The sequence below is a fragment of the Protopterus annectens genome, chromosome 14.part0, assembly GCF_019279795.1.
Source record: "Protopterus annectens isolate FY-2018-M chromosome 14.part0, PAN1.0, whole genome shotgun sequence".
Lineage (NCBI taxonomy): Eukaryota > Metazoa > Chordata > Ceratodontiformes > Protopteridae > Protopterus > Protopterus annectens.
The window spans coordinates 930,314,199-930,330,573 of NC_056748.1; the positions used below are offsets into that span (position 1 = coordinate 930,314,199).

The 16,375-nt window shown below is 36.9% G+C and overlaps 1 protein-coding gene across 1 annotated transcript in view; it reads left to right on the top strand.

Annotated features, from left to right (window-relative positions):
* Positions 1-16,375, top strand: part of LOC122789350 — a 196,095-nt gene that overhangs the window by 58,337 nt on the left and 121,383 nt on the right. Inside the window, exon 4 of the mRNA XM_044056730.1 lies at positions 14,231-14,353. Coding sequence (XP_043912665.1) covers positions 14,231-14,353 — 123 coding nt within the window. The remainder of the gene's footprint in view (positions 1-14,230; positions 14,354-16,375) is intronic.

The following is a 16,375-nucleotide window of genomic DNA, read 5'->3' on the forward strand; positions in this document are numbered from 1 at the left end:
GCCTTTCAGTCTCACCACAGCACCCAGGGTGTTCCCCAAGATAATGGCAGTGGTAGCAGTGCAATTGCATCTGCTAGGGTCCAAGTCTTCCCCTGCCTTGATGATTGGCTCTTGACTGCTCCCTTAAGCATCTGCTGTGATATCATTTGAACCTTCTGCTATAATGGTTACTGGACTTTGGTATAACAGTACATTTCTTCAAATGTGAGTTGTTACCAACCCAAAAAATATTAAAATAACTCAAAATACTCAAATAACTCAAATAATATCATATAACCTACAAAAATATTGGCAAAGTATCAATTATCTCCGCAAATCAGGTAAACCCTTTACCCCTGCTCCAGCCACCAAAAATACCTCAGATTGCATAGCATCTCAATTTAAGACTCATTTTATCAATTCCATAACCTCCCTCATAAACCACAATGCAAACCTACCCCTTTCAGTCCCCACCTCTTATAAAATCTAACTTAACTTCATTCTTATTCAAGCCCATTCAAACCAACAACATAAAAAGGCTCCTAAACAAACTAAAGCCCTGTACTCTTGCTGCAGATCAGCTCCCTAGTGAATTTCTAAAACTAGCTGCCCCCTCCGTCTCATATACTATATCCATCTTAATAAACCACTCCATCTTTAAACAATATGTACCTTTCCTCTGGGAAATATCTTGTGTCATCCCTCTACACAAGGGTAGCCCCTCTACAGATTTCACAAACTGCCACTCAACTGCTATTCCCCCCCCTTTCCAGAATTTTAGAAAAATGTATTCATCAGCAATTACTTGACCATCTCCTTAACAACAATCTCTTATCCAACCCACCACATGGCTTCTGACAAAAGCATAGTACTAATAGTACACTCATAAGCTTTTCCAACACTGTAAAACACTTCAAAAATGGTGGTCAACTTGTCTCATCTGTCTTCCTCGGTATGTTCAAAGTTTTTGATACAGTATCCCACCAAATTCTGCTCAACAAACTGGCAACTTATAACCTCAGTGTAACAACCCTGACTTGTTTTCATTGTTATCCTTCTAACAGACAGCAGTCCACTAGATGGATAAACAAACTGTCCCCCCTCCTACCCATCTATGTGGGAGTCCCCAAAGGCTCTATCCTGTGACCCCTGCTCTTTATCATATTTTCTAATGAACTCTGTTCTTCCACCCAGCTAGCCACTATTGTTCAATACACCAATGACCCCTCTCTTATCTGCTGTGCCCCCTCACCCTAAGAACTACAAGTAAAATCACAAAAATATCTCCAAGATGTAGATAAATATCTCACTAACCATCAATTCATTCTCAACCCAGATAAAACCAAGCTTATGGTCTTCTGCAACAATAGAACTAAAAATAACCAAACCTCTCTTGCCATCTACTCCTCCAATGGTACAAAAATTGAACCAGTCAGTCAAACTAAATTTCTTGGTGTAACAATAGATGATTGTCTAAAATTTGACAAACATATGTCAATTACAATTAAAAAAGTTCACATTAAACTTGTCTCACTCTATAGAGCAAAACCTTTCCTAAGTAACCATGCAAGACTTTCCACAGGCAGATCCCACCTGCTTTCCTCCCTTCTTTACTACTCCCAAATCTTCACCATCCTGTGTAAGACTGACTTAAATAACTTTGAGAGCTGCTATAGCAAAATAGCCAAGTTTGCCATAAACCGGCCCCACGAATCCCACCATTGTGCCGCACTTCGCCAACAACTGGCTTGAACTACCCAACCTACTAAATCTCTGCCAACTCGCCATTGCATATAATATCATCCACAAACCTGATTACTGCCCTGCTCTCTCTAACCTTGTTGTACAAACACCAACCCCAGATGCCTGAGATCATCAGACAAACTACTCCCAAAGGGAAAAATTCCAAAAACTACTATGGCGACTGTGTTTATTCTAATAAAATATCCAAATCCTGGAACCTTCCACCCCAGCAAATGCTTAATAATCCCGACAATAGCAAATTCAAACTACTTCTAAAAGAAGAACACTGAAAAAAATTAAAAATCAAGTCACCAAGGCAGTAAAGCTTTACCAAACAACTTAATTCAGCACCAACAGACCATACATTTTAGAGATGTAATCAATTTGGGACATAATAACAACCCCCCCTCCTTTATAAGGTTTCATTACCCAGTAGTTTTGATTACCTGCCAGTTCATTCAAAATTCTTACTTCATCTTTTGTCAAGTTGCTAACCTTGTAGTTTGTCTCACAAACTATTTTCCTGAAATCTTGCTCATATAGTCTCTCAAATGATGTGATTAATGGGTAACTCAGGGGGAATGAAGGTGCAATATGAGCAGGAACACGAAGCATTTCAACAGGGGGCAACAGCAGTCTTGGAGGAGAGACCAATATTGACTGAAATAAATTGTGTTGAAACACACTTTGTTCTTGGAGGTATTCTCCAGAATTTTAATGACTCAGTTTTTGATGTTCCAATGGAATGTAAAATTATGGAAAAAGAAGCTTTTTACATACACAACTTTAGTGACTTAAATATTACTGATGGGCATTTTAGTTTATTTAAAAAGGGAATTTCCTATGTACCTAGTTATAAGACTGACATTGCTAATTTGCTTATAAGTTTGAAGATGTATGTTAGAAAATTAAACTTAAGTATGTACTTTGGAAATGTGATGAACAATATTGGTATTAATCAGGTTTTACAACATAAAAGTACCTTCATTCCCCCGAGTTACCCATTAATCACATCATTTGAGAGACTATGTGAGCAATATTTTAGGAACATAGTTTGTGAGACAAACTACAAGGTTAGCAAAGATGAAGTAAGAATTTTGAAGTAACTGGCAGGTAATCAAAACTATTGGTTAATGAAACCTGATAAAGGAGGGGGGGTTGTTATTATGTCCCAAATTGATTACATCTCTAAAATGTATGAAGTCTGTTGGTGCTGAAAACTATTTGGTAAAGCTTTACTGCCTTGGTGGCTCAATTTTTTTTATTTTTTCACTGTTTTTCTAAGTTTATTAGTCTTGTGGCTGTTCTGTAGTTTTTATTTACTTCTAAAAGAACACCTTACTAACCAATGGCTATGCTCCTGCACCCACCCAGGGCCTCTAATCTGAATGACTTCCACAGTAGAAATTCATAAATCCCATTCTTATACTTCTCCACTGTAGTGATATCACTCATGTAAAATCATACATTACATTATATTCCTGCCTGTACTTCCTTAACTAATAACACCAACAAAAAAAAAAGAGAGAAAGGGTGTTATTGTGTTGTATATAATGATATCACTTACCTGTTTTATCAATGTATTCAGAAATTGTGATTAACTCTGTCATGCATGTAACTGGTTTATCTTTTTTCATTGCTATGTTGTTATCTACTACTTGTGTTGAAGCTTTTCTCCCTGAGTCTCCTCTGAAAATGGGTCCTGGCCCAGTCGGACACTACCCAGTAAACAAATGTAAATTTTGTGTCTTTCGGCTTTTCCCTGTTAGGGTTCGCCACAGCGGAACTCCGGTCCGCTAATGATTGGCAGTAGATTTTTACATGCTGGCTTGCCGGGCCTAACGCACAACCTTCAACGAAGGAATGCCCATTCACGCATGTCGACACACAGAAGACGCTCTAACTGAGAATCAAACGGGCAACGTCTAACTGTGAGGCGACAACGCTACCGCAGCACCACCACCACCACAGTGGTAAACAAATGTAAATAAATAAATAAAATAAATAAAACATTTTTTTCAAGCTGTTATACTTTTTCAAGCTGTTTATATTTGCCATCCACAAACTTCTGATGCTCGAACAGGCCTCAGCTTAACTCTGTCTGCTTAAGGTCACATTATCAAGCTTAGCATACTTGGTAAATTGTCAATTTATTCCATAGAGGTTTTTTTTCTTATCAAGATACTTTTCTCTGTGGTTAGAACAGTCAGAAAATTTGATTGGAGGTATTTTAGGTGGAAGGAGGAAGCTGAGGGTATGGGAAAAGCCAAAGTCTTTGATCCAGTGCTCAAGAAGAAGGCGCTGAGGTCAAATCTGACAATCCAAACATTGAACTGGACATAAATGAGACAACACATCCCTATTGTCGTGGTAAATACATAACTTTTGATTCAATGTTGTCTATTTTCATTCGATTCAGCATATGGGATATCAGATCTGACTGGATCCACCTTGGCACCAAACTTGAAGCTTCTAAGGTTCCAGGGCTCTGACTCTTCCTCTAACCATAATTCCCTGAACATCATCCTAATACCCCAGATGTCATTTGCCACGTGTAGACATTAGATGCATTTCAAGGGCTCTCATGGTGTTTACAGAGATTAATAGTGTCTTCTTCTACTGCTCATCCTCCTACCTCAAGAATTTTTCTCTCTAGTCTGTAGTGCCATTAACAGCATTTTTTTCTCTGTGTGTTGTTTAGTTCTATGTTAGGTCAAATTTTCTAGTAAACTTAGTGTTGTTATAGAAATTTTCTAGTGAATTTTATGCCAGTTGTAGTGTTTTCTATAAATTTAGATTTGTAGCTTAGTATTTATATATTAGTTTGATGTGTATTGTAGAATAATATGTGATTGATAATAGCAGAGTCTCAAGCCTTCAAAAAATGCTCTGATTATGGGCATAAGACCCCCCCCCCAAGATCCTCACACTTTGTGTGTCTACTGTTTGGGGTCTGCCCATTTGGATACAGACTACAAGTCTTGTTCTTCTTATAGTTCTAGGGTTTTTCAAGCCTGCCGTGATATGTAATGGTGAAAGGTCTCCCTCCTCAACATTCAGGGTCTTCATTGCCTGGGCCTTTCTCTTCTTATCCCCTGCTAAGAAACAGGACAGGACAGGGCAAAGTCTAGCAAAAGGCAAGAAGAAAAGGACAAGGAAAAAGAAAAAAGGCAGACAAAAACAAAAAGATGTCTCCTCCTTTGACCAATAGATACCCCTTCAGACTCCAACCAAAAGTCAGCTAGAGGTCAGAGCTGACAGCATCTTGGACCCATCCATCCTCCTCACCTTGACTACAGTTTTGGCAGGAACTGATGAGCCCATGATTACATTCCCTTATCTTTCAAGAAAGGAGATATTCCAAGCCTTCGACTGTGGCCTCTTCCACTCGATCATCTCAGAGCTTAACTGAGTATGACACTGACAACATAATCAGAAATTTCTTAAGAAGAGACTAACCTTCACATCAGTGTCTTGGGGATAAGGATAGGTCTCTTACCATTGCAGGCATTTTAGGATGTCATCCCAAGGGTGTGATTCTCATCGAGATGGACAACATGGCAATTATATTGTACATCAAAAAACAAGGAGAAACCAAGTCTTATCTTACCCCTCATGTCAAGAGGCCATGGGTGTTAGGCAGTGGGTAATGTATTCACACCATTTTTTGATAGCAATGTACATCCCAGGATCTTCCAATGTTCTGGGGTCAAATTGAGTAGGACTATTCTAACTCCTTATGAGTGGTTCCTCAATCCAATGGTAGAAACACTCATTTTTAACTGCTGAGACCAACCTTGCTGTGACCTATCCACCTCCTACCTCAACAACACGTGCAGCAGTTACTATGCCCTGATCCCTTCACAGGGTCAATCACCGAGGGACATTCGGTCCACATTTGGCCTCCAGGCCTCCTTTAGGCTTTTCCTCCATTACCACTCATGAAAAATTTCTTTCAGATAGCCAGACATTGCAAGGCCAAAGTAATCCTCATTGCCCCCAGACAAATATGGTTTGCCTTCCGGTGGCCTCTACTAGTACATCTCCTTGGATGCTGAATCAGTATTCAGATCTCCTATCTCACTCATCAAATCACCTCATCCAGACCAGATTACCATGAAGTTAACCACTTGGTTTCTCCAGTTCTGACCATAGCCAGTGATGCTAGTCTTTCTAATACAGCTGTTGAAATTATATTGGCTTCCAAAAGACTGCTACAAAAAGATTTATCACAGCAAATGGAAAAAATTTTCAATTTGGGTGGTAGCCAAGGGTTTGGGCCCTTTTTTTTACACCCACCCCATCCATCTTGGAATTCTTGTCTGAACTCTTTCACAAATGTTCTAGTTATTCTACCATTAAAGTTCAAATGGCAACAATTTAGAAATTTCATATTGGAGACAATGACACTTCCATAGCCTCCTTGAAGATCGCAAAAGCCTTTTTAAGAAGGACTTTTATGTTGTGTCCACCCATTAGAGATTCAGTCTCTCTGTGGGATATTACCATCATGCTCCAAACTCTGACACACCATCCCTTTGAACTTGCACCCACAATAGATATTAAATATCTAACTTGGAAAATAATTGTTTTAGTGATGATCACATTAGCCAGACAAATGTCAGAATTGCAAGCTGTTTCATTTAAACCTCCCTATTTGATTTTCCATAAGGACAGGGTTTCTCTCAGAACATTGCTTTCAAAGGTGGTTTCCAAAAATAACTGGAAAACAATCCATACATTTACCAGTGTTCTTCCCCAAATTCTCAAACAAACAGGAATACATTTTACACGTTAGATGTTCATTGTCAACTCAGATTCTATCTTTATCAGACAAAACTGACCAGGAACTCTGATCAACTATTTGTTGCTTTCTCACAGTCAAAAATTGGTAGAGCTGTTGCAGAACTTACACTCTCTAGATGGTTTTCAGACTGCGTTTCCTTTGTATTAAGATGGGTTTAAATTTACAATCCAAACCAAAGGCTCACTCAACAAGAGCAGTAGCTACTTCAATGGCCTTCCTCAAGAGGCTGTCCATTGATGACATTTGTGCAGCAGCAACTTGGTCCACTGTTCATACTTTTATATCTGATAAACTTAACGTCCAATCCAGTACTCAATCTTCCTTTGGTTCCACCATACCCAAGAATGACATTCCATGGTACCACAGAGAAAGATAGCTTGGGAATCTGTCCCATATGCTGAATTGGATGAAAACAAACAACACTGAATACAAAAGTTATGTATGTAGCATAACAATAGATCTATGTTGTCTGATTTTCATCTGGCTCAACCTCCCTCCCTCTATCCCTCCTGCCCCCTTTCCAAATTGATGCATATAACTTTGAGATTATTGATTGCCACCTCACACTCTGTCTGTGAGCAACCCTCTCTGTCTCTTTTTTCCCAGTCCCTTCTAAATGTTTGATTATTTATTTCCTAATATTTCCTCCTAAAATAGACTTTAGCTCTATTGTAAAGGGCAAACTCGATCTGAGGTATTAGGATAGAGATCATTGAATTATAAGTAGGGGAGAAGTCAGAGTCCTGGAATTGTGGAAGCTTCAAATTTTGTACCGAGATCAGATCCAGTTGGATCCGACATCCCATATGTTGAGCCAGATGAAAATCAGACAACATGGATCTATCATTATAGTAAGTCCATAACTTTCATTTCTCAATCAAGGAGTGGTTGAGATGGCCAGAGGGACAACCAGTATGAGTGTTACCAGGTGATGATGCCATAAGCAAATCTTTAACCATGAGCTGCTGGCTAAAGGATTTCTTGTTGGAGGGCAATCCCCATGGGCAACATATACATCAAACTGCTGTTAGGTCCCTGAAACATTGGCATAATTAATGGAACGTATGTACAAGGAACTATTGACACATGTATGAACAGTGTTCAGACTCTCAACATGGTTCTTGTTGGAATCTGTGAGGGTCAGAATTCAGCTGTGAGCTTGCTTCTGTTCATACTGGTGCTGGACTATATTAGCAAATAGGTCAGAGGGGGCAGATCAGCAAAGTTATCAAATGTCGACAATGTCGCACTATGAACAGACTCTGAACATGAACCTCATCAAACACCCTGAACGCAAAGCTGAAATTACATCAAAGACAAATTTCCCCAGGCGCACATAAGGTCAAGGAGAACATATTACACTGGTTCTGTCACATATGCTGGAAAGCAGAAGACAATCTGGTGAAGATTTGGTAGAGAAGGGAAGAAGGCAACAGGAAACAAGGATATCTAACCAAGAGATGGATTGCATAAGAGAAAATGTGCAACAGGTAACCATGACAATTGAAGAAAGTAGAAGAGTAGCAATGAATAGAGAGAAGAGATGACAGCTGACATGACATCCTGATTTTAAGAAGAATAATAGGAAAGGTGGTGGCGATGATGATGATGACTATGATAAGACTGCTGTTAGGTTATGCTTGAATTGCATCAACTTACACTTTAGTTGTTGATTTCAGTGGTAAATTGAATCTTTCCATTAACTAAAATCAATAGAAGTAAATAAATAGAAATCAAATAGAAAGGAATGGTATAGGATTATGGTGCTGAAAAGATATTCAAAGGGTCTGAAGACTGTGTATTACTATAGTACTTGTTGTTTTAGTAAAATATCGGTCATTTTATGTTGGTATTAGGATGAGAAATGCCCTATTAATTTACAATTGTTTTTAAAAGGTAGATTGAATTATTCCTGTACATACTGATGAGTATGCATAGTGATATCGTGTACAAAGTCTAACGATGGTGCACCAGCTATAGATTTTTCTTTAGTTATATATACTTTCTATGCATTTTTAAACTGGACTGCACATGTATGTATTTATGCAATTTGCATTTAAGGAAAACATTAATAAAGGTGAGTTCAGTGATTTTATTACAAAATAAAAAAGCAAGGGAGGATGAAAGGCAATTGTAAATGAAGGTAAACAGTAAAAGACCTTTGGGTTTCTGGAGACTTGATAGGTTTATGTCCCAATGAGTAGGAAAGAATGATCACCTTATGAACACCATGTTACATGTGTTTCATCTGTGGCAACAGCATTAAAATTTGTTTAGTAAGATGACATAAGAGCGAGGGAGACAAATTCATAAAGCCACGTATTATGAAATTTGATTCAAACCCAGCATGGTATGCACTGAGGATGCTGAACAATATACAAATTCTACAGAAGGAAAGAAATAGCTAAATAACCTTTATATGCATCTAGGAAGGAATCCTTTTTGTGAGGAAGATGCACTCTAGGTAACTACAGTATTCCGATTTTTGAGTGTAACTGTCCTGTATGTTGCTTAGGAAGCTTAATATGCACAACATACATTTTTTTACAGTCTTTGCTCCTGCTGCCTGTTGGCCATCAGCCATTAGGGGTAGTTTGAGGTTTTTTTTTTTTTTTGTATTTATTTCTGTTTCCTGTGGACAGCCACCTGATGAACCAAGGGGGGCAAGCAATTGACTATCTGTTCTAGTTGTCTATCACTTCTACAAGGAACATTGCTAACAACTGACCCCTCCTCCCCTCCCCACCAGCATGGAAAGTGGTTTTCCTGGCCTTCACTTGAGGAATCACATGTCTCTGTATACTCCAAAAGTGACGAGCAGGCAATGCCACACTACTGTCTCCCTCCCTGCCTGGCTGCTCCATTGCTAGAGCTGCTAATCATATCATAGTCACCTGGACTGCAGTAGGGCCTCCAGCCTTCTGTGCCACAGAGCCAGGCATAGTGTGCCCAGCATAGATGGTTTGGGGGTATGTTTTTTATTGGTGACTACAGACTGGAAATTTAAACATTTTAGGTCGAGATATCACTGAATGGTATAATGGGGTATTACACTGTGGGGGGAAGTATTTTATACTCTTGTCAAGTTGTTTGTCTGGAAGAGTGACAAAGAAGATTTAGTTAATTGGTGTTTCATCTCTGTTTAATGCTTATAATAAGTTATTTCCAAAAACCCTTCAGTTGCTTTGAAGATGTCTGTTTCTGGATAGGTAAAGGCTGAGATAAGGATAGTCTGGATTTATTAAAGTAAGTTAAATAATTTGCAAATAATCATTGCATAATAATTATGTGTAGAGTTTTGTGGAATTCTGAAATTTTTAAGACTCTATTCTGTGTATCGGTGGGATTTGTTGGACACTTTGGGAAGTTCCAGGCTAGATGCCAGATGGATGGTTTTGTCATGGATAGGTGTGGTTTATTCTTGGTCTTTTCTAAGGTCTGTGGTGAGTGGTTAAGTCAGTCATGTGGTGGTGATAAAAAAGGAAGTAAAACAAACTGCTTAATGAACTTTTTGTTCTAGGGGTTATGGATTAATTCTATGTGGTATATGAAGGAGGCAGTTATAAGCGGGGTGTGTCTACTGCTATAACTTTCCTAGTGATTTTGGCTTATGATTATGAAATAACAATGTGTGTCAGGAATAAAAGGGAATGTGGCTGGTTGAGAATGGAGAGGGTTGTTTGCAGGAGTTTAGTTTATAAATGGATAAGGACAAATGCTCAAGTTTGGATTGCACTAAATGGATGGTAGTTGTTGGTTTCTCCCATACTCTGTTTCAACTATCTTGGGGTTTGCTGGGATAATCTTAGATGGAAGGAAGGAGTTATTTGGTCAAATCAGAAGGATGGGCTTATTTTAGAAGAAATATAGGCTGTCCTTTAAGAAGAAACTTGTTTACGTAAGGATACTTTGTTAGGGATAGGGGCATACTAGGTGTGCATGCATCAATTTTCTAAATAAAATTTACACTGGTCTAGGCCTTCTTTTCAGTTATCTGGGTTAAGAGGTCACACCCTAACAGAAGTCTGATAAAATTACATCATTTTAGTTTGAAAACAGTGCAACACGTGTTTTTATTAATTTTTCAGTCCTTTTCTCTCCCAAGAAAACAGAAGTGATTCTGCTTTGGCTGAGGGTGTTGCATACTATTTGAAAGAAGTTTGGGAAGGAGGTTGTTGCCACCCTGGCAGGGAAAAATGACGTTGAGAAAGCTAGAGTTATCCACTTTGCCTTCCTCACTGGAATTGCTTCATTTTAAAATACTGAATGTGAAGTTTCTAGGGGGTGTGGCAAGGTTTGGATAACTCTTTTTTGCAAGAATCTGTTACATTGTCTGAGTAAACTTCAGCCATATCCTAATTTCTAATATTTTTTATGTCTTTCATTCTGACAGTTGCTAGTTAAGGGAGCAAATGCATTATAAATTATAGAAAGTGTGGCTTTTTATGTGGGGGAAAATTAGGAAATAGAGATCATTGCTGTTGTACTGTAAATGACTTGAACATTTTTGGCCTGTTATTAGTTGTGAAACAAGGAACACAGGAACATATTAGGAAATCACTGGCACCATAAGATACCTAGCAATATACACCTTTAAGAAGACCCTTTTCAAGCACTTAATAATGCTCACCTCCCAAACTGAGTAAAGCCATACATGATAACCCTGGCATAAATGTTTGTCAAAGTAGTACTTCGATCTGAAAGTTAATTTATTGAACTTGATGACATTCTTTTTATGGTTTGTATGAAGACAAAATGAAAGCTGTTAAAAAGTTAAATTTTATTTTAGTCTATATTTTGTGTAAAACTTAGGTGAAGAGCTGTGATAATGTACTGTATAGCTTGAAACATGGATATCATGAAGTCTTGTTGGTTGCATTGCCCATTTTGCATGGAATATGTGCTGAACAACAGCTTCAGTGTTTGAATATGATTTCAGGCAGCTGAAGTGGATTTAGAATTTTCAGATTTCTGATTTTACTGAGATCAAAACTGGATATACAAATTACTGAGCCACTGACAAAAATCTTCATTTTTAGCTTGTCCAGATGATTTTTTTCCTTCATAAATATCAAATAAAATTGATTGATAATTACATTAGCTCTTTGAAAACCGTTTCCATTGTTTGATAAGATGGCAGATTTCGTTATTGGGCAAACAGGAACTAAATATAAAAGTTAAATAAAAAAATTAGAAAAATATATACTTGTATAAAATAATTAAAGTCAAATATTCATTTTTTTAGCCGAATAGCAAAAGCTGTCAAATATATGTATATGTAAAATAGTTAAAGCCAAATATTCCTTTTTAGTCTAATTGCAAAAGCTGACTTGTTTATAATCCTGTACATAGAATAGTAAAAGTATAAAAAGGAGGAGAGAATGTTTGTTGAGCGTGGTTAACTGACTTAAATAGAGAGTGGCAGCTAGTGATAGCGTTAAACTGCCTGGTATTATAGAAAAGTATGAATATATATATATAGTAAGTGTTGGTGTCCTGTGTTTTTTCAATATTATGAGATTTAGTATTTTGAGTTTTCAGTATTTTGAACTTTCAAGATTTTGGACTCAGTCTTTTGAATTTCGAGATTTTGACCATAGGTCCACTTTGAAATCTGGAAAGCTCAAAATCTCGAAATTCAAAAGACAGAGTCCAAAACCTTGAAAGTTCAAAATACTGAAAAATCAAAATACTGAATCTCATAATATCGAAAAAACACAGGACACCAACACTTACTGTATTCCAGCACATGTACATACAGAAACATATTACTCTTCTCAACTATAGGCAGGGGGCCATTTTTTTACTGTGTATTTTGTTGTATAGAATGTTTTCTATAGTACAACTGTGTAAGTAAACTCTCTTGCATAAGATATATTTATATATATGTATATGTATATATGTATATATATATATATATATATATATACATATATATATATTTTTTAATCTAAGTCATTTGATTGAATGCTCATTTGACCGAATCACAACTCACTGAACACAATTGAGTAAAAGCTCATTGACTGAAAACTCTTTTGATTGAATCACAACGGATGTTCATCATTTGATCACTGTTGCAGTGGCCTTAGCTACTTAGCTATCCTTTAGCTGTTAACAGTATGAGTACATGAAAAGTGATGGTAAGCTATCTGGCCTTTATATCTTATGCAATATGTAACCCATATAGCTAAGGCTACTGCAGCAATGATCATTTGAGCATCTATCAGTATGGTGAGTTTACTTACACAGTTGTACTATAGAAAACATTCTATACAATAAATACACAGTAAAAAAATGGTAAGCTCACTCCTTATTTCTATACTAACTCTATGGTTGCTCAACCATGGACTAAAGAAAAAAAATGCCACACGGTGAATCAATGCTGGCACACAAACAGCTATAGATCTGGGGTACAATATGATGATGATGGCTGTTGCTAATCCACATGTACTGCTGTAGACTCCTATGATCAGAAAAAACACGATCACATACTATGCATACACTTCTACACTTTTCTGTCCATTTTGATTCAGTTAAATAGGCTTTCAAACAAATAACACACAGTCATCTATATATATATATATATATATATATATATATATATATATATATATATATATATATATAAAACTTATTTTGTGTGTATGTGTGTGTGGGGTGTGTGTGTGTGTGTATGTATATATATATATATATATATATATATATATATATATATATATACTACACACACACACACACACACACAAACACACACACATATATATATATATATATATATATATATATATATATATATAAACAGAGAGAGAGAGAGAGGTCTTCATGACTATCGCTCATTTATACCTATAGTTCCTTTTTTCTACACTTCCAATTAACACCAACAGCTCCTTATGGAATCAGGGCATGATGTAAAACAAATGGACAATAATATCTTTAATCTAGGATGCACTGCAGTGGAGTCATCATTTCGTATTCATATTCTCATATATGCATTCATAAATCTGTGAGATATATGTTATTGAAGGGCAAAGTGCACCAAATTCTGTCAGTGTAGACATTTTTCTGAGCACATTATTGTTTGCACCTTTTTAATAGCAATTACTCTTTAAAAGGTGTTTACATTCATATAGCTTATGTTCTTCAACTTGCTTTTTAGAAAATGTCAAATCTGAAAGTGAGTATAGACTGTTGGAGGTGTGACATTCCGCATTTACTAGGTGTTAATGAGATAGAAGGGACATGAATGTGTAATAAGACTTATCATCGTTCTGGGCCCTTTGTATATATATATATATATATATATATATATATATATATATATATATATAGAGAGAGAGAGAGAGTAGCAGTGCGTGAGCTATATTTACTACTACTAGAGCGTCTTCTGTGTGGAGACATGCGTGAATGGGCATTCCTTCGTTGAAGGTTGTTCAGGGCTGGCAACTCGGCACGTAAAAATCTACTGCTAATCATTAGCGGACCGGAGTTCTGCTGTGGCGACCCCTAACCAGGAAAAGTCGAAAGACACAACAACAACAACTATTTTCAATTATGCTAAATTGTTTTACATTAAAGCAGAAATTGTCAGAGTGAGATTACTTTGAGTGAATCATGGCTTCATAAGATTGAAATCAGGAGATTAACTTTGAACTAAACCTGTTTTTATGCTGCATTCATTTTATTGGCTTATTTTGTTCACAGAGAAAGCAAAAGCAAGCCCAGCTTGAAAAAGAACAGACAATTGCTCTGAAGGAATTAGAACTGCAGAAGCAGATGAAAGAAGAAGAAGAAAAAATTAAACAGGCTTATCTTGAGCAGCAGAGGGTGAGCATGAGCAGCAGTCTTCCTTTGTTTAAAAACTAAAATATTAATTTTGATATCGCCAGATTAACATCGTATGATGCTCATCTGGAAGGTGGAAGTGTGTGTGTATGTGTGTGTGTGTGTGTGTGTGTGTGTGTGTGTGTGTGTGTGTGTGTGTGTGTGTGTGTGCATGTGCGTGTGTGTATATGTTTATACAAATGACAGTTCCTGAATGTAGGGGTATGCATGGTGTGGGTGATGCACCTTTACAATACAGAGAAGAACAAGTGTCTTTAATTCAGCTGCTGTTTGTTTCTTGTGTGCATTTTCTTTCTTCCATGGACAATAGCCAAAGCTGATTGGTATTTCTACATGTATTATTTGTAATACATATGTATAATGGATTATCTTAGTTACACTGGGTAGCTGTGCCACTTTATAGCAGTTTGAAAGATAAGGGTTTGTCTTTTGGGTTGCTCTGGATAATTTATGTACCTGCAGGGTCTATATTATATATTCAAACTTTCTAAACTTCGAATGCCATATGTTCGACAACATATGATCGAAGTTTGAAAGTTCGAATATATAATAAAACAAACAAAAAAAACTTACCTTAACGGTGTGCCCCCCAAACACCCCTACTTAAATATACCAACTCCGAGATCGCACTTCAGTGCAGAAAAGGGAAATTCTCCCATTCTGCACCGAACAGCGCCATTAAGTTTAACCTTTGAATGCTTGAAATTTTAATCATATGGTGTCGACCATATGCCATTTGAAATTTCAAGGATTTGTGGTTCTAATAAGAACCCTACCTGCACATATGTGAACTTGTGAAGTGTTGCTCCACCATTCTTTTTTCAGCTATTTACTCATTTTTATCAGCCTTAATTCATCAGCTGAAAATCCTTACTTGCATTCTTGTGTGCTCATTTTTGTCAAGGCCTTTTTATGGTTAGGTATAAAAACCCTAAATGTAAGTATGACAGGCATATTAAATGTTGGAAAATTAAAACGTACATGCCCATGGCACAACAACTGAACAGCATCCAAAAGCTCTTGCTTCCTCCCACACTTTCATTCTGACTACTAATTGGGCAGCCCTGTGGAAGAAAAATCATCATCAGAGTGAAGAATCTTCAGTACTTTCTTGCCACGTTATGAAGAAGCATCAGCTTAATTTGTGGTAGATAAATCCCAACTGAAGAACCCTTCCATACAGAATACTGTTTTTAAAATAAGAAAAAATTACTATATAAAAAAAATGGTATATTTCTAATTTTGGAAGTTTCTTGTCAGGGGCCCCTATTTTTAGCTTCTGCTATTTTTTGGGTTATTTTTGTTAGAAAATATGCAGCTTGTGAAATCTTTTTGAATTGTATCTAAAAGTGTAGTGTCAGTAAGTGTTTTATTTTGGCAGGAACTTTTGCAAGTTATGGGAAGCTCCAGTTTCCTCTCACATTTTAAAGAAATTCAGTATGTGGATTGGACAAGCTAACTTGGCCATAGGTGTGAGTATGCATGCATTTATGGGGAATAGAAAAACAAGTGAGGCTAGGCTAGCCAACCACCTGTGTGAACATTGGCTCTAGATTATTGTTACTGTTAATGGTGACGTAATACACTGACCCCCATGTGTAAAAATAGGAAAAGGGGTTTTGGATGGATGGAGGGACGGTTAATTCTTATGTTCACTGTGCAACAATTTACCTGCCATTTTTTCTTGTAAGATGGAGTGTTTGAAAAAAGTAGTTTGACAACAATTTGGTGTGCTGCTTATGCAATTTCTGTGTTTAGGGGACTGTGGATGTGAGTGTAACATACATCTCAACTTCTTAATGCAAGAAATCTGGGCAAAGCCTAAAATAATGTGTGGACAAGGAAGAAAAATAGGGACAGATTTTAAAATATTGCTCTTATGAACATAGAAAGCTGCTAAAATAGTAGGATTTGTGTTAGCATGCATTTTCTGAAGGATATGAAGTCTGAAACTCAAATATATGTCATTATTTGGTCATTTTTTTAATGAATTCAATCCTCTAA